Source organism: Bufo gargarizans, chromosome 9 (assembly GCF_014858855.1).
Source record: "Bufo gargarizans isolate SCDJY-AF-19 chromosome 9, ASM1485885v1, whole genome shotgun sequence".
NCBI classification, from domain to species: domain Eukaryota; kingdom Metazoa; phylum Chordata; class Amphibia; order Anura; family Bufonidae; genus Bufo; species Bufo gargarizans.
This window is the reverse complement of record NC_058088.1, coordinates 180801473-180826854: the sequence shown is the minus strand read 5'-3', so window position 1 is coordinate 180826854 and position 25382 is coordinate 180801473. Positions and strand designations below refer to the sequence as shown.

The following is a 25382-nucleotide window of genomic DNA, read 5'->3' as shown; positions in this document are numbered from 1 at the left end:
AACTGCTGACAGATGCACTTTAAGAGTGGGGATACACCAGGGGTATAGCTATAGGGGGTGCAGCAGTTGCATCAAGGCTATGATTCCAAGGTGCCTAAAGGCCCTTCTGCCACATAAGAGGACACCAGTACTAGGAGTAGCACATGGGAAGGCGGGTGCGCTAATAAATATTTTGGCTTGGGGCCCTGATGCTACCCCTATGTGATACATACAGACATCTAGTTATGTGCAGTCTATGCAACTGCATTGGTAACTATTCTAAGTAATAAATGTGATGCTTTTTACCTTTACACTTCTAGTTATTTTTATTTAATTTTTTTAATAGGCCAAACTTTTGTATACATTTGTGTTGGTTTTATGCGAGCTATTCTGCACAAAATGCGATGTATGTGTAATGCCAAAACATGACCACAAGATGGCAACCCCGAGCACAAACTACTGCATACCTGTAATGCCAAAACATGACCACTGGATGTCACTGCGGAGCACACAACGTGGTAGACGTCTTCCTGTGACCTGTGGGGAGTCTCAGCGGTGACTCTCCGTGTGGCTCCAATCGTCTGCATGTAAGTAATGTCTCCTGTGCGCCTCATACACTGTGCCCTGGGCTCCTACCCTGTATTATCACATGTCCTAAGGTATCTCCCTGCAGCTGATACACTGTAAGACTCTATGACAATTCAAGGGCATTGGAGTCAGAATGTAGCAGGGGAAAAACCAGGACTGGAGCCTCCGCAGACATGGGGTATAAGGGAAAGATCTGCACCTGTTCTGTGTTTAGAGCCGCACCTGGTTGTGGCTCAAAATCACTGACCCAACACTGACATGTAAGGGTACTTTCACACTAGCGGCAGGGAAGTCCGGCGGGTGAACAGCCTGTCGGATCCGTCCTGCCGCTAGTTACGGTGTGTGTGCCCCCGGACTGCTGCTCCTTCCCCATTGACTATAATGGGCACGGGGCGGAGTTCCGGCGGCAGCGCACGGCGAGAGGCAGCCGGACTAAAAAAGTACTGCATGTCGTAGTTTTTGTCTGGCTGCCTCTCGCCGTGGGGCCGCCCTCATTATAGTCAATAGCGGCAGGACGGATCCGACAGGCTGTTCACCCGCCGGAACAGCCTGACGGACTCCCCTGCCGCTAGTGTGAAAGTCCCCTAAGGCTACTTTCACACTAGCATTATTCTTTTCCAGTATTGAACCCCGGTAAAGGGGCTCAATACCGAGGAAAAAACGCATCAGTTTTGTCCTAATGCATTCTGAATGGAAAGCAGTCTATTCAGTATGCATCAGGATGTCTTCCGTTCTGTCCCTTGTACGGTACTTGACTGGACAAGATACCGAAGCTTGCTCTGTATTTTTTCTGGACAAAATCCCGGAACAATACCGCACTTGCCGGATCTGGCATTAATTTCCATAGAGATGTATTAATACCGGATCCGGCATTAATTTCCATAGAGATGTATTAATACCGGATCCGGCATTAATTTCCATAGAGATGTATTAATGCCGGATCCGGTTCTAAGTGTTCTGGAAATTGCCAGTTTTCCAGTCTGCGCATGCACTGGGATATAGGAGGAGCTAGTTTCGCTTTTGATCTTTGAAAAAATTTAAATACCGCTTTCCCGGATGCGTTAGATGGATCTGTCTCATCCGGAATAACAGATCCGGAAAAAAAAAGCTATCAGTTTGTATACAGCTTGCCGGAACTGCGTGCTGGATTCTAACAACACTCGTGTACCCTTAATGAGGCATTATGGGATTGGCAGTAGGTTGTCTCCAGAGCCTTACATTTCTCCCCTTGCATTGCCATAAATGAAATCCACAACAGATAAGTTTCGCACTCCTGGCCTATACGCCGTGGATATTGCGGCTATTTCATTCACTCGCTACAGACATTTTCTTTGGAAAAATCTGTACGTAGCTTGCAGAAAATGCCCGAGTCAATTGTGGTCGCAGATTTCACTCTTGCAATGCGGACGATTTGTGCTAACAGTTTTGCAACAAAAACCAAGGGGTCGGCAACTTCCGGCACGCCAGCTGTTGTGAAACTACAACTCCCAGCATGCCCAGCTGTTCCACTAGTTCTCTAAACCCCAATAGAAGTTAATGGAGCATGCTGGGAGTTGCAGTTTCACAACAGCGCGAGTGCGGAAGGTCAATAACCCCTGGCTTGGGCCACAGGACATAGACAATCAGGCAAGTGGTACTACATTGGTATATACTGGCCAATATACATGCAGAACACCCTGACGGTACAGGTAGCCACTGCTCCGGTCGCAATGCATATAAAAACTGTAGTGGCCAATGGCTTATCCACAGCAGGGTCCCTTTGAGAGTCTTGCTATATATAGGAGCTTTCCACGCGGTGGGACCCTGGTGTGGGCGTGCCTTTGGATCACAGGGGTCCGACCCCTGAGAACGATGGTCATGTCTCTGAATGGAGCAGTAGGGCAAACATCAGTCCATTCACTTCTAAAGGGTCTGATAGAAATGAATGGAGCTGTGGACTGACATGCAGACTATTGCTCCATTTGGGGGGGGCAGTCAGATTCCCCCCCAACAATCTGTTATTTATCACCTATCCTATGGATAATACGGGTCATGGAGTGACCCTTTACCTCATTACCCAGTTATAAGAATATTGCTCGCCCTGCTATGCAGCTTCGCCCATTCCTTACCCCACGATCCGATTCTGGTGGGATAGGGCCAAATTTTGCAGACAGGTTCATGGATCCATTTTCTCTTACAGGAAGATGGCCCCAAGCTGCCTTACTGCTGAGGACAGGTTTTGAAGGTGCATCGCAGCCATTAAGGAGATGAGACGGTCACGCAGTCTTCTGCTCTCCGGGGCCTCCCTGGCAGTTGGAGTGGCACTTGGTGCAGGACTGACAAGCTGGAAACTAAAGGATGAGGCTGCTCCTAAAATCCTCTACCCTCCTATAGTCCAGGCAGCCTCTGAAGTGTTGCTGCCGTCTCCCTCTGGGATCGCCCGCTTTGGTCTGCCAGGGCTGAGTCAGCTCAAGACTCGGCAGTCCCATGTACTGAGCTACGACGCCAGGCTTCGGGGCCCAGCCTGGGTTTTGGAGCAGCTTAATGGTGAACGGTTACAGGGCAGCGCCAACCGCCAGGGCTGTGATTTCATAGAAGATGAGTCTGTGCACCCTTATCACCAGGCTACCAACGCAGACTACCGAGGAAGTGGTTTTGACCGGGGGCATCTGGCAGCTGCGGCCAATCACAGGTGGAGCCAGAAGGCAATGGATGAGACATTCATACTCAGCAACATTTACCCTCAGGTTGGTTTCTGTTAAACCTGAAACTGATTTATATATACTAACGGCCAAGGCATGCTGGGAGTTGTAGTTTTGGAGAGTCACGGGTTGTAGATCACTGGTTTACGCAATACTGGAGTAAGACCTCATTCAGACAGCTGCAGTTTAGTGTCGGTGTCACAGGATGCAGGACCCATCAACCCTATGGCGACCTAAGTTCAGGTCACGTGAATTTGGTGGGATCACGTCTTGCAACCATAACCAGAGGCTAAAATGGGGCCCTTGGTTGTCAGTAATGGCTGTCATGTTGAAACGTTACTACTAGGGATGAGCGAATCGACTTTGGATGAAACATCCGAAGTCGATTTGCATAAAACTTTGTTTCAATACTGTACAGAGCGAGCGCTCCGTACAGTATTAGAATGTATTGGCTCCGATGAGCCGAAGTTATTCCCTCGCGTGATAACTTCATAAACTGATTTCTACTGTAAAAAAAAAACTAAAACATTTCCTGTACTCGGGTTCAGTTCCAAGTGGTCAGAGTTCAGGAAAATATTTTTTTTACAGTAGAAATCAATTTATTACGTTATTAGGTAAAGTAATAACTTCGGCTCATCGGAGCCAATACATTCTAATACTGTATGAAGCGCTCGCTCCGTACAGTATTGAAACAAAGCTTTATGCAAATCGACTTTGGATGTTTTATCCGAAGTCGATTCGCTCATCCCTAATTACTACCTAAGTTACGGCCATACATTGCGGTTGGGACGCGCCTGCCTAATTAAGCCGGTGTTCATGGCGACTGCTTGAGAGGTAACCCACAAAACCGCACAGCCGATGCCCATGAACACTGAATAAAGAATTTGGTTGTAATTCATTAAAGGGTTTTCCAGGTTTTTAAAGGTGTTACCCGAGATGTGACACGATCCCGTGCAGTGGCCACTTCCGGGATCATGTGCCGTACATTGGACGGGTGACCAGAGGCTGGGATTAGAACCCACAACATGAGTCTCTATCTCTTGCCGCAGCGCTAGTGGGAGATTCAGACTCGCGCACGCGCTGCAAGTTCTAACTCCAGGCTAGGATCACATGCCCAACATCAGGCACATGATCCTGGAAGTGGCCACTGCACGGGATCATGTCGCATCTCGGATAACACCTTTAGGGTCGATTCAGACGTCCGCAAATGGGTCCGCATCCGTTCCGCAATATATAGGGAACGGGTGCGGACCCATTCATTAATAATAAGGCAGAACGGGATGCGGAGAGCACAAAAATAGAACATGTCCTAAAATGCTTTTCCTTCTTTTTTTAAATGAAAAAAAAAAAAAACACAAAAGATTTCAACAAGAGCAGTATGAATTTATTCAGCAGCATCAGCCCTGCCAGGCATTATGCCTGGATTAAGAAGGTTGATCCTGCCGATGCTCTTTAATTGAATCGTCTTACGGGGATCATTCATAGGTCAGTCATTTTTAGAAAAAACTTGAGGCAATAACTGCAACAGCATAGGACGTCCTGCTGTTAAAGGGTTTCTGTCACTAGAATTGTGCGATGCGCTAATGTCAGCTGCACCTAACTCTGCTATTCTTGTGATCATTCATGCCCCCGTAAGGGTCCATTCACATGTCCTCAATTTCGTTCTGCATTTTGCGGAATGGAATTGCGGACCCGCACTTCCGGGTCCGCAATTCCGATCTCGTAAAATATAGAACATGTCCTATTCTTGTCGGCAATTGCAGACAAGAATAGGCATTTTCTATTCGGCGATGTGCGGTCCGGAAAATCCGCAAAACACACACGGACGTGTGAATGGACCCTTACTGTAGAATTCTGTGCACTGGCAGGCGCTGTGAGGAAGCTGGCAACCGGCGAGCGTCCTTGCCTTACCGCTGGGATCTTTTAGGGAGATCTATTAGGGTGAATAGGATTTTTACATTCTCCATTTTGAGCTATGCCTCGTGCACAGCTCAGTATGGAGAAAGCCATGGCAGGCCTGGATCGCTTCAGCAGCGTCCAGGCTGCCATGGCAACTAATCGGAGCTCCTCGATTTAACTGTGGGGGCTCCGATCGGAAGTCAGAGGGAGCCGCATCCCTCTGCCTTCCCTCACAAGTGCTGTGATCAGCGTTGATCGTGGCACCTGAGGGGTTAAAAGACATGAGCGGACCGATCCTCGCTTCCTGCCAGTGCGGGCAGCCACCAGCTGTATGATACACCCGGCACCTGCCGCGTATGGAGAGGGCCCACTGCAGAGGCCCGCTCCACACACCCCCAGACACATAACCCTGTATATGTACAGCGCTATGGGTTAAGGGGTTAATACTAATGATCTGGATAGGTCATCAGTATCTGATCAGTGGGGATCAGACACCCAGGACCCCCGCAGATCAGCTGTTTGAGAAGGCACCGGCTCCCCTGTGAGCGCCGCGGCCTTCTCTCTGCTTTCCCTAGGGCAGTGACGACTCGGTCATCAGTCACATGGCCGAGTGGGTCCGAGTGCGATACCAGGAACAGTGACTATACTACGTACGGCACTGTGTCGGTGAGCAGAGAGGTCACAGCGCTCACAGGGGCACCAATGCGTCTCAAACGGCTGATCGGCAGAGGTCCCAGACCCCCACCTATCAGATACTGATGACCGATCCTGAGGATAGATCAGAAGTATTAAAATCTCGAAAACCCCTTTTTAAGGCCTCTTTCACATGTCCGTGATGACACCCGAGACAAGATGGTCAGCAACTTGTCCATGAAGTATCCGTGTTTGGTCCTTGTGTCCAGTTTTTGCCCTCCATATGTCATTTGTATTCCACAGATCACTGCGAGGTGGAAAACTAATCTCTTTGCAACCATCCATGAAAACCACGGACCAAACACGGATGGCATCATGTGCGTGAGGGATCTGTAATCACGGCTAAAAATAGGGCGCGCTGATGTGGTGTCACCATGGTCCATGAAAAACCACTGATGAGTGAATAGACACATTAAAGTCAATGGGTACGTAAGCAGTCCATGGAGACCACAGACGGCACACATCCGTGATTCACTGATGTGAAAATAAGGCCTAATCCTGTGGAACAGTGATCTCTACAGCCGACACAAAACTCCCGTCATGCTGGGAGTTGTAGTTTTGTACCAGTGGTTGGAGACCATTGCTGTATATGCTGATTTTGGCCACTTCATTCTTACAGAATCCAAATCTTAATCAGAACGCCTGGAATAACCTGGAGAAATACTGCCGTGGCCTAACCAGGAGTAACAAGAACGTGTACGTGTGCACCGGGCCCCTCTTCCTCCCCAAGTAAGTCACAGGACGCAGATGCATGATTTGTAACCTCATTCACCTCACTGACCTATTCTAACACTTTGCAGAAGGGAAGTCGATGGGAAGATGTACGTGAAATACCAGGTCATTGGTGCAAACCACGTTGCCGTCCCCACGCACTTCTTCAAGGTGGTCGTCCTGGAGAAGTACAATGGAGAGATAGAACTGCGGCCCTATGTGATGCCGAACTGCCCTGTAGATGAGAAGATCCCCTTGGATCGCTTCTTAGTCCCGATAGAGAGCATTGAGCGAGCCTCGGGTCTACTTTTTGTTCCCAATATACTCAAGAGCTCAAGCAACTTGAAGGCCATCACGGCGGGAGGGAAGTGACGCCGTCTGGAGCTGCACCCACTAGTACATGGGGCCCAGTCACTAGGACGTCTGTGGACACTTACCCATTGTGTTTTGATATAATTAGGAAAAATCCAGTAAATATAATAAAAGAATTTAATTGATGAGGTGGTCTGGTCGTGTGTAGTCCATAAGTTTACAATGTCCACACCATGAATGGGGGAGTTCGTCTGCCACCGATACTGGTTGTCACAGTCCGTTGTTCAGCCATCTTTGATCTTCTGAACTGCACTTTCTATTCTGGGTTTCAATGCGGTGAGTGAGATCAATATGGCTTCCTTGAGGAGGGAAAAAAAGAAACGTGAAATGAAACTGAGATATCATCACTAGCGAGAGGTTCCAATAGTAAGGTCATAGCCGTCCTTAAAGGGGCATTCGGTGGGATGTAAAGATGACTATATGTTTAGCACATGCTGGTTACAGCAGTTAAAGGGGTTGTGCAGGCGGTGTATATTGAAAACCTATCACTGATTGAATGGACAGTGCGTCACTTTGGTTCCTTCTGAGCTTTACCACACACAGCGCCACTCTGTATCCATAGGCTAATCCTGGTACTGCAGCTAAGTCTGATTCAGGAGCATGGACTGTGGCTGCTAATACAGAAGAATGGCACCGCTTGTAGTAAAACTGCTTTGTTCTTGTGACTGATGCCAATCCCAGTGGTAGGAACAATACATGTTTATAATGGTGAACTGCATGTACTGTACCATTCACTAAAGTACCATTATCAGAGCCTGACCGCTTTTTAAGGTGTGATCCAATATTATACTGTCTAGCGCTCATTTCTGACATTCAGACTTTATTGCCAAGTGTTCTTCTAAATTCTGCTCCAGTCCTGCCTCGGGGAGGACATCAGAATTTCACAGTGTTCCTCACTGCTCCCCTGCAGACGTGTAAGCCGCGGTGTGTTCACCAACCTCTGTTCTGATGGTGCGGCTGCCCTGGCCTGGACATGTGTTCAGGTAATGGTTGAATAAGATACTAGGTTCTTCTATTTCCAGGTTCTGGTCACTGTCCACGCTGGCTTCCAGTCCTCGAAGTCCTCCAAACACAACCAAAGCATGTCTGACAGCATAACAAAAGATAAGGTTACTGTGCTGCCTGACAGTCCTTGGAAATTTACGCTTAAGGGTCCACTCACACGTCCGTAGTATATTGCGGATCCACAATACACCCGGCTGGCACCCCCATAGAACTGCCTATTCTTGTCCGGACAAGAGAGCCACGGACCGGAAGATCGGGGGCGCGCTCCGGAAATGCGGATGCGGACAGCACACTGTGTGCTGTCCGCATCCATTCCTGACCCATAGAGAATAAATGGGTCCGCACCCGGAACGGATGCGGACCCATTCTACAGACGTGTGAATGGACCCTAACCAAGACCACATCTATCAATAGTGTGTAAAGTACTGAAAAACTGTGATATGCTAAGTACAGGGCGAGACAGGGTAGGGCAAGACAAGGATTCAAAAAGCAAATGCACATATGCACTACAGCATCTAGCCCTGCAACAGGCATAACTTAATTTGTTATTCCCGCCTCTTTGCAGTCCCAATCGTGATAAATGGCACTGTTGGTAGGTATGCGGCAGTCCCAAAAATAGACATACAACAGAGGAATAATGCTGGACAGATAGAGCTACATGACATCTGTCAGGAGCCAAAAAACAGATCAGATCCTATCCTTAAGATAGGTTATCAATATCTGATGGGTGGGGTGGTTGACTCCCGGCACCTTGGCCGATCAGCTGTTTGAAGAGGCCGCCATGCCACAGTGAGCACTGCAGTGCCATATATTGTACAGTGGTTGTCCTTTATATTGCAGCTCAGGACCATTCACGTGATGTCACTGACCAAGGAATGCTGCGGCCTCTACAAACAGCTGATGAGCAGGGGTCCTGGGAGTTAGACCCCCCACCAAACCGATACAGATTACTTACCCTGAGGATAGATCATTATTTTACACCTGGAAAACCCCTTTAGAGGCTCTGATGCTTACCGGAAATCTGGCAGCGCCACATCCTCCACACTGCTTCCTCGTTCAGAGGTTCCAATAGTAAGGTCATAGCCGTCCTTGAAGGGGCATTCAGTGAAAACCGCACCTGAGATATAAAGACGATTATATGTTTAGCACATGAGACACACACACACACACACACACAACATCAGGTCACGAGTGGATCCGGATACTCACTGAGGCACGATGCCAGCCTCACTCTGTACCCCCAGTATATGGCATCTTCAGTCCTTGGATGCTGCGGCGAGACCACAATTCCTTTTCTTACTTTTCGGTCTGGACACAGATCATATATAATGAATATACAAATAATCTGATGAACGACGCAATAGCTGAGAGATGTGTATGGAAGACGTTCAGACCCGTACTGTTCCCACCAATATTTGTCCTGGCAGTGGAAATCCTTTCCATTATTTACCCCTTAAATTAAAGGGCTTGTCCATAACTAGAAAAATAAAAAGGGTTTGCTTTTCGCTCAAGAAACAGCACCTCTCCTGTCCATGGGCTGGTATTGCACATCATCTTTATTCAAGTGGATAGGCTGCTAACTATACTGAGGAGTAACGGGAGAAGACGCTACGTCCTCCCTCACTGGTGTGAGCTACTACTTCCCACATCGCTTCTTTCCTATTTTTTGCTTTACAGGCTAAACATCGGGGTGAAGGTTCAGGTCCAATGAACATTTCAATGTTGGATGCCTGTGTCGTGAGCCGTGATTATTTACCTGGATTCTCAGGTTGCATCTGAACGGTGACTCTGACTCCGGCTTGAAGCTGCTTGTCGATCTGCACCTCCTGTGAAGACATGAGAAGGGATGAGACTTCTGACCAGCATTCACACACTTCAGACATCTAAATCTCAACAACCCCCCTTTACACATGCATGCTCGGCTGAGAGTGCACATGCAAGTCTAGTTTCACACATGTGGTAAAGCTATCAGGCTCCGGCAGAGGGACAGCGTGCTGGAGTTCACCATATTCACCCCAAGACAGATAATGGGATTCGGCACAAGTGCCTGGTTTCGGCCAGACAAAAACTGGTGAACACACTAGTTTTTGTCTGCCCAAAATTTGGCCCTTATGCCAGAAACATGCCGATTCCCTGTCCCATTATAGTCAAAGGGGACTGGTGGTGCATGGCAGCTTTACCGCATGTGTGATACTAGCGTAAGCTGCTGACAGACATCTCTGGCGACGGCTTATCTCCTTGTGAACAAAAGATCGGACGTGTCGAAATTCATCTGTCTGATCTTTGTTTGTGTATGACATAGAAAGACATCTTTCATAGCACCAAACGGTAAACAGGTATAAAGCTGCAAATGACAGGTATTCCCTCTGGGAGGTTGTTCTCAGTACCTTTCTCATGCCACAGTTCACGAACGAGCCTTTGCCAGGTTTGATGGGCCGATCTAACACGACTCCCTCCCGGTACTTAGACTCTTCATCAATTCTCACATGATGAGGACTGTCCAGGGGGTTCAGAAGCCCTAGAAAGGGGTTAACACTGAGAATGATTGCGAACACCAAACACAGGAAGGTTCCCTGCCTGTCATCCATATATCGTACACTTACCTGCAAACTGCAGATCTGGATGTTTGGGGAAGAATGACTTTCTTAAGTACCTATGGTAGAAAAGACGAGTGTATAAAACATCACACATGTCCTGTAGAAGAGCAACAAAGGGCATCACCAAGAGAGCAGTTTGTGAGCTCCACCGATGGCGACTACTACAGTGGCCATGACACATCAACTAATGTTCCACGGACTTGAAATGGGAAGTCGTATTCAACCCCTGTGTTGTGGAAGCTGCAAGTACAGTACATACAGATGAAAGATACCATGTACTAATGAATACTTCTGCAAGCAGCATTTTATCTTCTGTAGGGGTTAAACACTTTTGCAATGCACTGTGGGCTGCTGCCAGTGGTTGTCACCAAACGTCTCCTATAATGCCTCATTCACACAGCCAGTGATTTTCATCAGCGATTTTGAGCCAAAACCAGGTGCGGCTCCAAACACAGATCTTTCCCTTATACCCCATGTCTGTGGAGGCTCCAGTCCTGGTTTTGGCTCACAATCACTGATGTGTGAATGAGGCTTCACTCGGATTACTCACAGACTTTTCCTTAAAGGAGATGTGCCCAGTGAAAAGTTCTCTCCTTTCCACAGGACGGGGATAATGATCTGATCAGTGGGGGCCCGACTGCCAGAACCTCCACTGATCCTGAGAATGGAAAGGCAGGTCATGTGTGCTGCGGTTCCATTACTTCTTCTGCTCTCCGAGTACAATGCTCAGCAGTTCCATAGAGAATGAACATAGCGGTATCAATCGTGCGCTGCCTGCCGCTCCATTCATACAAGGGGACAGGACGCTATTCTCAGGATCAGATGACTTTTAAACTTGGCACAGCCCCGTTAAATTCCCTGACAGGTCTGTACTCACTGCGGGCACTCCAGGTACTGCAGTATGCGTGCCAGCTGCACACAGCCGTGGCCTTTTTTGCCAACTCCTTCAAACTCCCCCTCCACGCTTCTGAAAGACAAGACATGGACAAGTCAGCGGAGAACATACAGCGGCGGACATTGCTGCTCGTCCCCTTCGGGTATGCCGTACGTACTTTGATCCTTCGTCATTCTCATCAAATATCACTACCTCGTCCACACAATGAATAGCACACGCCCGAGCGATCTGGCCGGCCAGGTACGTGCGCAGCTCCGGGGACTGGGCGTTCTCCATAATGGAACCAGGCAATGCCACACTCACTGTATACAGACGACCTAAGGGGGAAACACAGTGAAAGCCGCCTTTATCACACGAGGATAATGGATATGCAGCTCTGCTAAAAAGTACGAGGGTCAGCAGGGGCTGTATACAAAGAGGCACACCACAAGTCCCAGCAGAACAGCATGCATTTGCAGTGAGAGCCCCTGAACTCCCATTTCATACAATCACACGTTTGATTCTTCCTAAGGTTCTGTAGATCAATTGTATCCCACTGTTTTAAAACTACAATTCCCAGCATGCCCTGATAGTCGCAGGCTGCTTGATACATAAGAACTCAGCACTTTCTTTAGGCCCCTGAAATAGGAGACTTGGGAGCTGCGCTGCCCCCGCTGGCTTGTCGTGGTAGGGCGACACTAGTAACATAATTATGACTGTACCTTGTGATGCCTTTTTCACTTCTTTCTCCTGCTCCAGTTTCTCGGTTTCTTTCCGTTTCTGCAGTTGCGCCTTTTCTAACTCTTTCAGCAATTTCGCTTCTCTCCATTGTTTTTTCTGCTCTCTTCCTGCAATTCATATAAGTCGTCAGGTAGTTAAAGGGGTTTTCTGGGTTCTCGATACTGACATCCTGACCTCAGGACAGGGTCGTTGTGCTGCGGTGGAGGGTACGGCAGCTTCATCCCGTTCACGTGCATAGAACAAACCTGCCGTACCCCGCACCGCCATTACTAAACAGACCGCACGCGGGGAGATGGGCCGAGGCAAACTACTAGAAGATGCTGTGCTTGCTGAAGAGCTGTGGCCCCTTCAAACAGCTGATTGGTGGCCCCCACCGATCTGATACCAATGACCTGTTCTGAAGATAGATGATCACTATCCTCAACCTGGAAAACCCCTTTAAGACTTATGTAAAGGACAAATGAGCTCTTACTTTGTTCCTTATGTTTTCTCCAGTTTACTTTCTTTTCAGGTTCCTGAAACACACAAAAAAATAGATTACGATCTGAGGGTGAAGATAAATGTCAAGTCTTTCACTGCAGATTGTTCCAGGGCCTGAGGGGGCGGAGCATGACACACGACGTCAAAGACCACCAAGGGGAGAACGCCAGTGTCATGCTCCGCCTCTTGGCTGGGAGTGTCCCTCTGATCGCCCTGTGCACACTTCTGCAACTTGCTAATATAATTGGTGTTTCAACACCTCACCGTTAAAGATCTCTGCTTGCTGTCAAGTTAGGCCTCACTCACATTTCCGTGTCAGTATTATTTACTTATAAAAAGTGCCCTTATTTAATCCGTGAAGATGTCCGCGTGTCTGTTTTTACTTTCCGTGTGTCATCAGTAATTCACGGACGTTGCTCAGCGGAAATTTAATTTCAAGAGCATTTTCTATCTGGCTTCCGCGAAGAAGGATGCACCACGGATGCCATCTATGTTGTGTTCGTGATTTTCAAGGACCCATAGACTTCAATAGGGGTGTTTGGTCCGCATCACTGACCAAAGAAGTGCACGCCTCCGTGATTTTTTTACTGACCCACTGTCAGTAAGGAAAAATACTGATGTGTGACCAGGCACCAAGGTACTAATTAGCATACTATACAATACCTCATATCTCTGGACTGTCACAGCATATCGACATGAGACAAGTGGCGTTATATGCAGCTGCATTTACAGTCGCAGTGTGGCGGTGTTACCATAGAAATGACTAGGGTCGCAGTGTGGCGGTGTTACCATAGAAATGACTAGGGTCGCAGTGTGGCGGTGTTACCATAGAAATGACTAGGGTCGCAGTGTGGCGGTGTTACCATAGAAATGACTAGGGTCGCAGTGTGGCGGTGTTACCATAGAATGACTAGGGTCGCAGTGTGGCGGTGTTACCATAGAAATGACTAGGGTCGCAGTGTGGCGGTGTTACCATAGAAATGACTAGGGTCGCAGTGTGGCGGTGTTACCATAGAAATGACTAGTGTCGCAGTGTGGCGGTGTTACCATAGAAATGACTAGGGTCGCAGTGTGGCGGTGTTACCATAGAAATGACTAGGGTCGCAGTGTGGCAGTGTTACCATAGAAATGACTAGGGTCGCAGTGCGGCTTGCACATTTGCCACGAAACCAGAATCACAAAAAATCCAACCCAGTCAGATTTTTTTGTGATTCGGGGACAGGGTGTAGTACACGTACTAGTCGTAATGTAACCCCATTTATTTCTATGCTAGCGCCGCTACATTGGGGTCCTTAGGTGTGACAGCTGTGTAGCCAGCCTAAAAAAAAGGCAGGGAAGGGGTAAAAACTATTAAAAAGTTATTATCAGCTGTTCAGGCCGCCATCCGATCCAGCACCGCCGCTCCGATCCTCCTGGGCTTTGTTTACATGACCACAAAGGTGTCATCCCGAACATTGCACAGGACTGCAGCAGTGTCATCCAAAATACTACACACGACCGCAGCAGTGTCATCCCGAATACTACACACGACCGCAGCAGTGTCATCCCAAATACTACACACGACCGCAGCAGTGTCATCCCAAATACTACACACGACCGCAGCAGTGTCATCCCAAATACTACACACGACCGCAGCAGTGTCATCCCAAATACTACACACGACCGCAGCAGTGTCATCCCAAATACTACACACGACCGCAGCAGTGTCATCCCAAATACTACACACGACCGCAGCAGTGTCATCCCAAATACTACACACGACCGCAGCAGTGTCATCCCAAATACTACACACGACCGCAGCAGTGTCATCCCAAATACTACACACGACCGCAGCAGTGTCATCCCAAATACTACACACGACCGCAGCAGTGTCATCCCAAATACTACACACGACCGCAGCAGTGTCATCCCAAATACTACACACGACCGCAGCAGTGTCATCCCAAATACTACACACGACCGCAGCAGTGTCATCCCAAATACTACACACGACCGCAGCAGTGTCATCCCAAATACTACACACGACCGCAGCAGTGTCATCCCTAATACTACACACGACCGCAGCAGTGTCATCCCAAATACTACACACGACCGCAGCAGTGTCATCCCAAATACTACACACGACCGCAGCAGTGTCATCCAGAATACTTCACACGACCGCAGCAGTGTCATCCAGAATACTTCACACAACCGCAGCAGTGTCATCCAGAAAACTACACACAACCGCAGCAGTGTCATCCAGAATACTACACACAACCGCAGCAGTGTCATCCCGAATACTACACACGACCGCAGCAGTGTCATCCCGAATACTACACACGACCGCAGCAGTGTCATCCCGAATACTACACACGACCGCAGCAGTGTCATCCCGAATACTACACACGACCGCAGCAGTGTCATCCCGAATACTACACACGACCGCAGCAGTGTCATCCCGAATACTACACACGACCGCAGCAGTGTCATCCCGAATACTACACACGACCGCAGCAGTGTCATCCCATCCCGAATACTACACACGACCGCAGCAGTGTCATCCCGAATACTACACACGACCGCAGCAGTGTCATCCCGAATACTACACACGACCGCAGCAGTGTCATCCCGAATACTACACACGACCGCAGCAGTGTCATCCCGAATACTACACACAACCGCAGCAGTGTCATCTCAAATACTACACATGACCGCAGCAGCCAATCACTGGCCTCAGATGTCACATGCAGTATATGGGACAGCGGGTTCACAGAGTGGCAGCACTGGAATGGAGGGGGTAAGAACGGAACTCTGACAACCCCTTTGAGAGGTGGCTTTACTTTGGCTTCAATAGACAGATAACACAGGAGAATAATAAAGAGCACACTGCTGTGGAACTACAAATACAAGCACTCCCAGGCAGGAAATGACAGCCTGTTCAAATTGTGGCTCCTAAGCTTTCTGCAGCACCACAACTCCCAGCAGTGTCGGACTGGGGTGCCAGTGGAATTGATTCTGGGGGCCCACCGTACAGCTACCAAAAATGGAAATGTTTTCGGTCTCGTGCACTTGACCGTGTGCATTTTACTACACAATACAGTGGGCAAAACAGGATTATATTATGCACTATTACACTATATCAACGTTTTTCATCAAGCAACGAACACATGGCTTTTAGTTGATAACTTGTTGGTCATTTACAGTCAGCAGCGTGGATGGTCCTTAATGAGCCCCCCAGTCCCTCAGCCAGGCTAGGCAACATCCAAAGTGATGAAAATGTTTATTGGAGTGAATATATGATAAGGATGGGGCTGCGCGGTGACACTGGCCGCACTGCAGATGTCGCGGCCAGGATCGCTTAATGACAGTCATAAGAAATCCAACAATTAAAAAGGATTTATGTAACGAACGATGATTTATGTAACAGCCTCATGGCTGTCAAAAATGTATGTACTGTAAATAAAATAAAATAATTTTTAAAAAAATGTGCCTGGTCATGAAAATCTCAGGAAGAGGACCAGTCCTGAACAGTCTAACCTTTATTTTTTGTAAAGGAATGGAAAAGAAAGGAAATCTGCTTTTTTTTTTATGGCATGCACTGTAATTCGATTTTATTTTTTTAATTGTGAAATAGAGAAAAAAAATAAATAAATTGTGTTTTACTTTATACACTGTCACCATGTACTGGAAATGCTATATAATATATACTACTAAGAGGTGCCATGGTGGTAAGGACGCTGTTCCACCTAATGGCTGCCGCATGGCCAAACACCAGAAGTCGGCACAGTCTGCAAATCTACTAAGGTTTACTACTTGCTGATTCTTAATGGCCGTGTGATTCTAGGCAATTTCTTCATTTATTTGTATACCGTACAGACTTTTGTGTTTTGCTACGTGGGATGACACCACTGTTCAGGATGTTGGCCGTGTAGAACTGCGGCAACAGCAAATGATGGTTTGGATGCGACATCGGTGACCACCATTATTGCAATGTAAGGGCTTATTCACACGCCCGTTGTACAGCAAAGGGGTATATCGAGAACCCATTCAACTTCAATGGGTCCGTGATCCGTCCGCACTGCAAAAAAATAAAACAAGTTCTATTTTTTTGCGGTGCCGAGGCACGGACAGAAACACCACTGTATGCGGGCCGCAATACGGCCATGGACCCACAACGGCCGTGTGAACAAGCCCTAAGGGTGCAGATTTTGTGGCAGAATATTTTGTGACTGAAAATCAATTCCATTCTATTTGCAAAGGATGGCCATGGGGCTGATCTGATGCCACTGGCTCTGGGGGACATGTCTCATGATGGCAATTGGCAAATGCCATGGGGCTGATGGCACTGGCTCTGAGGGACATGTATGATAATGATGGCAAATGCCATGGGGTTGATGGCACTGGCTCTGGGGGACATGTATGATGATGGCAATTGGCAAATGCCATGGGGCTGATGGCACTGGCTCTGAGGGACATGTATGATAATGATGGCAAATGCCATGGGGTTGATGGCACTGGCTCTGGGGGACATGTATGATGATGATGGCAAATGCCATGGGGCTGATGGCACTGGCTCTGAGGGAGATACATGTATGAAATTTGTGTTTTACTAACACTTAGTCTTCATCTTTACATTGTTTGGAAAAAGATCTGTTAGGGTACTTTTACACTTGTGGCAGGACGGATCCGACAGGCTGTTCACCATGTCGGATCCGTCCTGCGGCTGTTTCGCCGTGCCGCCGCTCCGTCCCCATTAAATATAATGGGGACCGGGGCGGAGCTCCGGCGCATCACGGCGAAAGCCGCCAGACCAAAAAGTCGGACATGCAGGACTTTTTAGACCGGCGGCCTTTCGCCGTGCTGCGCCGAAGCTCTGTCCCAGTCCCCATTATAGTCAATGGGGACGGAGCAGCGATCCGGCGTCACGGCGAAATAGCCACAAGACGGATCCGACATGGTGAACAGCCTGTCGGATCCGTCCTGCTGCAAGTGTGAAAGTAGCCTTACACATTAAACATTTCTTGAAAAGTTTTGTAATTTGTATTTTTTGTATGAATACAGAAGAAAATAATATATCACAATATAGATTTTCGGCCATATTGCCCACCCCTAACACAAAGCATCCCAAAGCCATCACAACTGCTGCCATATCATAGTTGCCAAGAGTCCCAAACTTGAAGGGACTGTGCCCTAATTTTAAAAGATAGCCCTGGCAAGGTTGGACTGTCCCGGGCCAAAAATGCACAGATCCAGGCAGGTTTGGGGTGTTCCCGGGGGTAGGGCTTACATACCCCAAATTTACCAACTGCTGTTGGCAAGTATGCCATGTGGTGGCACCGTAGTCTCCCCTACAAGTCAAGCTTTACAGGAGAGAATACCTTTGTGATACGGTCTGCAACAGAACGTGCCCCAACTTTAATTCTCATGGATTTTGTTCTCCTCCATGTTAAATCATAGGCACAAGGATGCCGAAAACAGCATCACAGGGGTGCACACAGAAACTGAAGCGTCCATATTGTGAATCCTTGTATTTTCCCTGACTGTGTCCCTAAGTATAGTGCCAGCTGCCCTTAAGGGCTCTTTCACACGAGCGGATGCCGTGCGTGGAATCTGCTGCGTGAAAGACAGCCAAGCCCTGCTCTGGACGGAGCAGTAACATGATTGATAACGCTCCGCGCCTCTTTTTGCTACAAAATCACGGTGACAACTTTATCTCACTGTCATTTTGTAGTAGTAAGGTCACAGAGAGGCGCGGAGCGTTATCAATCATGTTAATGCTCCGTCCAGAGCGGGGCTTGGCTCTCTTTCACGCAGCGGATTCCACGCATGGGAACCGCTCGTGTGAAAGAGCCCTAACCCTGTCCAGACACAGTCTATTTTTATTTTTTCATTTTCGTTCTCTGCCTTCCAAGAGCCATCATGTTTTCATTTTCTGTTCACGTCGCCATTGAAGGGCTTGTGTTTTGTGGGACAAGTTGTATTTTTAATCTCGCTGTTTATTTCACCGTAGCTTGTATTGGAAAACGGGTGCGGTAAAATATGGCAATCCTGCCAAGGTTTTTGACGACCTTATTTCGCGGGTCAGTGCGAATACAGCGATATCAAACTTATCGCCAAGTAAACATTGCCACCAGAGATAGAACTGTGCTTTCTGAGAGACTCTCCATTTAGGCTCATAGAGGGGGAACCCGAACGTGGGTCTTCGTGAGTCTACCCATTTAACGTACTTTTGAGAAGAAGAAAAAAAAACATCGGTCTGACGGTCTCTTGCTTTATAAACAGACATTTCCTGGACCGCTCCTCCTGACGTTATGTCTACACAGGGTGAAGGTCTACCTGTTATATATGTGCAATATAGATAGGGACACACCTGACAGTCTAGTGATACATCACATTGTGCCGGCACTTATTACCACTGTAGGTCTCTTAAAGAGCCACTCTTCCTAAAACCGAGATCGGCAGGAGCAACGCCACGCACCAGATTCACCAGACTGTCCTGCTATAAGAATGGTATAAGGCTCCATTTTGCTCTTGCTATGGGGCACAAGTGATAGTCTATCTTCAGGATCTGAGTGGCGGGTGTCCGACAGTCCACAACTCTGTTCACCAGCTGTATGAAGTGAATGGAAGCAGCACTGCAGTAACAAGCGGGCAGAGCCGCGTTGTTCCTGTGCCATCTTCTGGATACCATAATGGTTGTCACCCAGCAGACTGACAATGAAGGACGACTGAGTGACATTACACAGGGGTGGACTGGGTCAGCAGAGTACTAAGGGGTGGACTGGGTCAGCAGAGTACTAGAGATGGAGGATACTCCAGTGGCCCACGGTCTAATACAAAAATGGGCCTCAAATGTCCTGCAGAGGACAACCCCAGTTGGAGGTGACCTTGGAGCCAAGTTTTAGGGTCTATTTGTTATGGCGTGATTCCAACACATTAGACCTGTAGATCTAATGAAAATATGTGGAAGAGAAGGCTGCAGGCCTCGAACCTCCATGTTGTGTGAACACAAGACTTTGTATCTAATCTGTTATCTTCATACTGGCTCAAATACAAGGCTCACACATCTGAGGAGACTGCTTCCTACCTCTTCTTACTGTGATAAGGAACAAGCAGTGCAAAGCTGTAACCTACCACTGAGCGTAGACACCCGGGCACCCCATCCCCCATAAACCCGGGGCCCACGGTAACGGACATAACAAGGCTTGACCAATGGACGCCAAATCAGATCTGAACAGGCTATGGCTGTGGACTGTAAATTATTACTATTTGTATGGTACACAGTGTATAGGCTGATTGACTACTAGTGAGGATATATAGTGCGCACAGGAGCCTTCCTTAAAGGGAACCGGTCATGAACTTTAGGCCTCATGCACACAGCCGTTTGGCGGCCGTGGCCGTATTGCGGCCTGCAAACGGCGGGTCGGCAATCCACAGCCGCGTACACTCCGCATCACAGATGCGGACCCATTCAATTGAATGGGTCTGCAATTCCAGAGATGCGGAACAGAGTCACGGAACAGAACACCGGAAGCACTACGGAGTGCTTCCGTGGTGTTTCTTTCCATGGTTCCGCACCGCAAAAAAATATGACATGTCATATTTTTTTGCAGTATGGACATACCACGATGAATGGGTCTGCCCCGCTGCACGGATGTTGCCCGTGCATTGGGGACCGAACGGCCGCACAACGGCCGTGTGCATGAGGCCTTATGCTGCCCACACTAACGGTAGAATAAAGTAGAGACAGGTGAGTGGATTTCAGCAGTCGGTCATTTAAAAGTAAGTGGTTGCTGAGAACCAACATCACAATCATTGCAGACTGGGCCTGGAAAAGAGTCCCGGCCACCTGAGAAGAGTCCTGGTTATCCATGAATTCCTGCTGATGACTGACAGTCTTCTACCTAGTTTTCTCTCTTTCTCTCTAGGAGAGAACTGCCAATCATCAGCAGGTGGGTGAGAGAGCAGGAGATTATGTATAACCAGGACTCTTCTCAGGTAGATGTGACTCTTTTCAAGGCCCATCCTGCAATGATTATGATGCTGGTTCTCGGCAACCACTTACTTTTAGCTGATGAGTGACACAGCCCTGAAATCGGTGAGATCAGCATAAAGTGGATGACAGGTTCCGTAAAGGGGTTGTCTCCCTCCTGCAAATGACATTAAGGGCTCATGCACACGGCCGTTGCCCGGCCATGGCGGGTCTGCAATACACGGGCACCGGCAGTGTGCATCCCACATTATGGATCGTGGACCCATTCACTTAAATGGGTCCACAATCCGGGAGAGGCAGAACGGAGGCACGGATCTGAAGCCCACGGAAGCACTACGGAGTGCTTCCGTGGGTTTACTATACGTGCCTACGCACCACAAAAAAGTAGTGCATGCACTCGGACCGTCGGATGCAGATCGCGGACCCCATTCAAGTGAATGGGTCCGCGATCCGCATGCGGCTGCCCCACAGTTGGTGCCCGTGCATTGTGGACCACAATTTGCTGTCCGCAGCATGGGCCCGGCCAGCACGCGGTCGTGTGCATGAGCCCTTATCATATAGAGAAAGTTAATACAAGTCACTTACTAATGTATTGTCATTGTCCATATTGCCCCCTTTGCCGGCTGGATTCATTTTCCCATCACATTATACATTGCTCATATCCAGGGGTTATGGCCACCGCTGCACTGCAGGTATGAGGATGGGAGCTGCTGCACACACGTGTCTATGTTCACTCCCACAGCCGGCTCATTTTCCTAATAATGTGCAACCACGACCACCGCTGCTGGATTCTAGGGTGGTCATAATCCCTGGATACGAGCAATGTATATTGTGATGGAAAAATGAATGCAGCCAGCAAAGGAGGCAAAATGGACAATCACAATGCATTAGTAAGTGGCTTGTATTAACTTTCTCTACATGATAAATGCCATTTGCTGACGTGAGACGAGGGATTCTGTCAGCTAGGTTTAGCCTATAGAGCTGAGGACATGCGCTGCTGGATCGCCACTAGCACGTCCGAAAGATACATTCCCCATAGCTCTGAGTGCTTTTATTCTATATATATGCAAATGAGGCTAGTAAGGAGCCCAAGGGGCTGTTACCAACATTTCAGGAGCCCAGCACCGCCCGCTGTGAAGGAGCCCAGCACCACCCGCCTCCTCCGAATCTCCTCCGACATCACACAGTTAGGCCCCTTGCAGACGAGCGTTTTTCCCGCAGCGAGCCCACATCGCAGCACCCGGCCTGACCTCCCAGCACTGACGGGATTCACATAGCATTATATTGATTTATGATGCTATGTAATCCTTACAGTTCTGGAGTATATTGGATAACACTGGCAGCATTATGTCAGTGTTATCCAATACATTCCAGAACTGTAAGGCCTCTTTCACACGGGCGTCATGTTTTTTGCCCGGATAAGAGCCGGGTGTGTTGCGGGAAAATGCGCAATTTTTCCACGCGAGTGCAAAACATTGTCATGCGTTTTGCACTCGCGTGAGAAAAATCGCGCATGTTTGGTACCCAAACCCGAACTTCTTCACAGAAGTTCGGGCTTGGGATTGATGCTCTGAAGATTGTATTATTTTCCCTTATAACATGGTTATAAGGGAAAATAATAGCATTCTGACTACAGAATGCATAGTATAATAGTGCTGGAAGGGTTAAAAAAATAAAAAAGTTAACTCACCTTATCCTCTTGTTCGCGTAGTTCGTTCCCGGTCTGTAGTTTGCTAGCTGTGGGCTTGGGCTAAAGGACCTTTGATGACGTCAGATCACATGCTCCATCACCATGGTGATGGACCATGTGATTGGAGCATGTGATCTGACGTCATCAAAGGTCCTTTAGCCCAATCCTACAGCTAGCAAACTACAGACCGGGAACGAACTACGCGAACAAGAGGATAAGGTGAGTTAACTTTTTTATTTTTTTTTAACCCTTCCAGCACTATTATACTATGCATTCTGTAGTCAGAATGCTATTATTTTCCCTTATAACCATGTTATAAGGGAAAATAATACAGTGAATAGACTGTCACCTAGAACCCATGCGTGAAAATCGCACCGCATCCGCACTTGCTTGCGGATGCTTGCGATTTTCACGCAACCCCATTCACTTCTATGGGGCCTGCGTTGCGTGGATTATCGCACCGCAACGCACAAAGAGGAGCATGCTGCGATTTTCACGCAACGCATAAGTGATGCATGAAAATCGCCGCTCATGTGCACAGCCCCATAGAAATGAATGGGTCAGGATTCAGTGCGGGTGCAATGCATTCAACTCACGCATCGCACCCGCGCGGAATACTCGCTCGTGTGAAAGGGGCCTAAGGGTTACATAGCATCATAAATCGATATAATGCTATGTGAATCCCGTCAGTGCTGGGAGGTCAGGCCGGGTGCTGCATCTGCAGGGGGCCTTACAGCGCTGTAATCTCACGCATGCGCAGTTCGTTCCCTGAGGCTGATGCTAGCACAGGGAAGGAACACTATGCCGGCACTAGGGCTACAGCAAATGATTATTTTAGCAATCGAGTATTCTACCGATTATTTTTACGATTAATCGAGTACTCTAATAAGAAAAAATGAATTAATAGACTGTTTTCCTTTATAAAAACTTATCAGACTTCCTGCCATCAGTCTCTAACACCCTTTGTTCCCCCCTGTGTGATCAGCCCAAGTGCCATCAGCTCCACTCCCCCTTGTGTCATAGCCCCTGCTCTCCCTTGTGCCCTCCTGACACCCGGAGTGCACATCGTCATTGGTTGCTATGACGCTGTGCACTCGGGGCGCCTGGCCATAGTCGCGCCCCCACCCCGCAGACACTTCATTGTTCCGAGCTGCTCTGGGTCTGACGTCACACAGCGCATTCGGTCACGGCGTGCGTACGTCAGCAGGTCAGTACAGTGGAGTGTCCGGAGGCCCCCTGCTGGAAAGGTGAGTATTCCAAGTGCTTTGTGGGCCAGCGGGAGACCACAGAGCGGGAGTAATAGCAAGCGCTTCACTCCCGCTCCGTGGTCACGTGACACAAACAAATCCTCGATGCAAAAAATTTGCATCAAGGATTTTTTTGTGTCGAATTACTCGATTTAATCGAGTACTTGTTGCAGCCCTAGCCGACACAGCATGTGCGAAATTACGGCTCTCTAACTGTGTGACATCACAGGACCAAGGAGGAGATTCGGAGGAGGCGGGCGGTGCTGGGCTCTTTCACAGTGGGCGTGGCTGGGCTCCTTCACAGTGGGCGTGGCTGGGCTCCTTCACAGTGGGCGTGGCTGGGCTCCTGAAACGTTGGTAACAGCTCCTTACTTGCCTCATTTGCATATATACAAAATCTTTTTTTTTTTTACAGAATAAAAGCACAGAGAGCTATGGGGAATGTATCTTTCGGACGTGCTAGTGGCGATCCAGCAGCGCATGTCCTCAGCTCTATAGGCTAAACCTAGCTGACAGAATCCTTTTAAAGGCTTAGGGCTTGTTCACACGACCGTGACGTGTTTTGCGGTCCGCAAATTGCAGATCCACAAAACACGGATGCCGCCCGTGTGCCTTCTGGAATTTGTGGAACGGAACAGGTGCCTATTCTTGTCTGCGGGGACACGGAACTGTCCGCATCTTTTGCGGCCCCATTGAAGTAAATGGGTCCGCACCGATGTGGAACCAAACCAGGGTTGTGTGAATGGATAATGGATTTACTCAGTGTAAAACCGATCACAGGTAGCGGAGTTGCACCATGATCAGCTGTGAGGGCAGACATTCTGTGGATGCTGGTGGTGTTTCTGCAGTAGAAGCGGCGATTACTATAGCGCCAAAGTGCCTTCATAGGGCTGTTTAATGCAGCTCAAAGTGGTTGTAAAAAAAATGTAGAATTGAAAAAAAAAGAAAACAGCGCCACACTTGTCCATGGGCTGTGTCTGGTACTGCAGCTCGGCCACCTATAAGTGGAAGCTGCAATAACAGACACATCTCCCAGCATCTTTCAGTCTGTACAGACTCCAATGCCTAGACCGTTTTCTACAGCACACATGGCCTGACTGGAGGAAGCCGGGAGCTGACGTGCGGACTCCACGTCCCCGCTCCCTATACCTCTGCCTTGCGACCCTCCTCACCTGCTCCAGCCTCGGTCTCTTCTCCGCCATGTTTGCTCCACGTGTGGCCAGCACTTCCGGTTTGACAGGCCTCTCCTAGCAACCGCGGGGTGAGCCGGGCCTCTGCTGCCCTCGTGTGGCTGGCGCCTGGCACTGCAGCCAGAGTCCACAGCTGGCAATACACAGGAGCCCAAAAATCTGGCAGAGAAGTGAATTTACAAGTGGGTCGGTCGGATTCTGATAATAAAAAAAACTAAATCAATCAGTTTAATAAACCTTTAATGACCCTAAAGTTCTTAGAAGTCTTCCACACATGTCCCCAATGTGTCCAGTTATTGATGCGGCATCAATGATGCCTTATAAATGCCACAGCTAGAGATGCCACCATAGGAGCCTCAGCCACAGATAGCCTTCCATGGCACGGCACGTTAACCTCTCTACATGGACCTATGGGCAATATTGAGATGCCAAGATGCTCCTAGATTAGCCAGGCGCCTGGTACCACGTCTCAGGCTCCTGTGGGCTCATGTATTATATGGGCGCTTGTTGACTTCAGTCCAACTCTCCTGATGCCCAAGGGTTGTCTCATCATAGACAATGGGGGCAACTGTCTAATAGGTGCGGGTTCCACCGCTGGGACCCGCACCTATATCGAGAACGGAGCTACGCAAGTGAAGGAGGACGCACTGCGCATGCGCGTCC

The 25382-nt window shown here is 48.6% G+C and overlaps 2 protein-coding genes across 2 annotated transcripts; one reads left to right on the top strand and one right to left on the bottom strand.

Annotated features, from left to right (window-relative positions):
- Positions 1 to 325: 325 nt before the first annotated feature.
- On the top strand, positions 326 to 7048 carry ENDOG (endonuclease G). Its single transcript, XM_044268685.1, has 4 exons — positions 326 to 566; positions 2747 to 3293; positions 6460 to 6569; positions 6641 to 7048. Exons 2-4 carry the CDS (start codon positions 2814 to 2816, stop codon positions 6921 to 6923), a joined length of 873 nt encoding a protein of 290 aa, XP_044124620.1. The 5' UTR covers positions 326 to 566; positions 2747 to 2813; the 3' UTR covers positions 6924 to 7048.
- SPOUT1 (SPOUT domain containing methyltransferase 1) lies at positions 7027 to 24746 on the bottom strand. The gene is made up of 12 exons (XM_044268684.1): positions 24702 to 24746; positions 12613 to 12655; positions 12122 to 12247; positions 11578 to 11737; positions 11403 to 11492; positions 10532 to 10581; positions 10316 to 10446; positions 9685 to 9754; positions 9138 to 9236; positions 8943 to 9045; positions 7862 to 8009; positions 7027 to 7222 (listed from the first exon to the last, which is right to left on the bottom strand). The coding sequence occupies exons 1-12, from the start codon at positions 24729 to 24731 to the stop codon at positions 7148 to 7150; spliced, it is 1125 nt and encodes a 374-aa protein (XP_044124619.1). The 5' UTR covers positions 24732 to 24746; the 3' UTR covers positions 7027 to 7147.
- Positions 24747 to 25382: the final 636 nt, after the last annotated feature.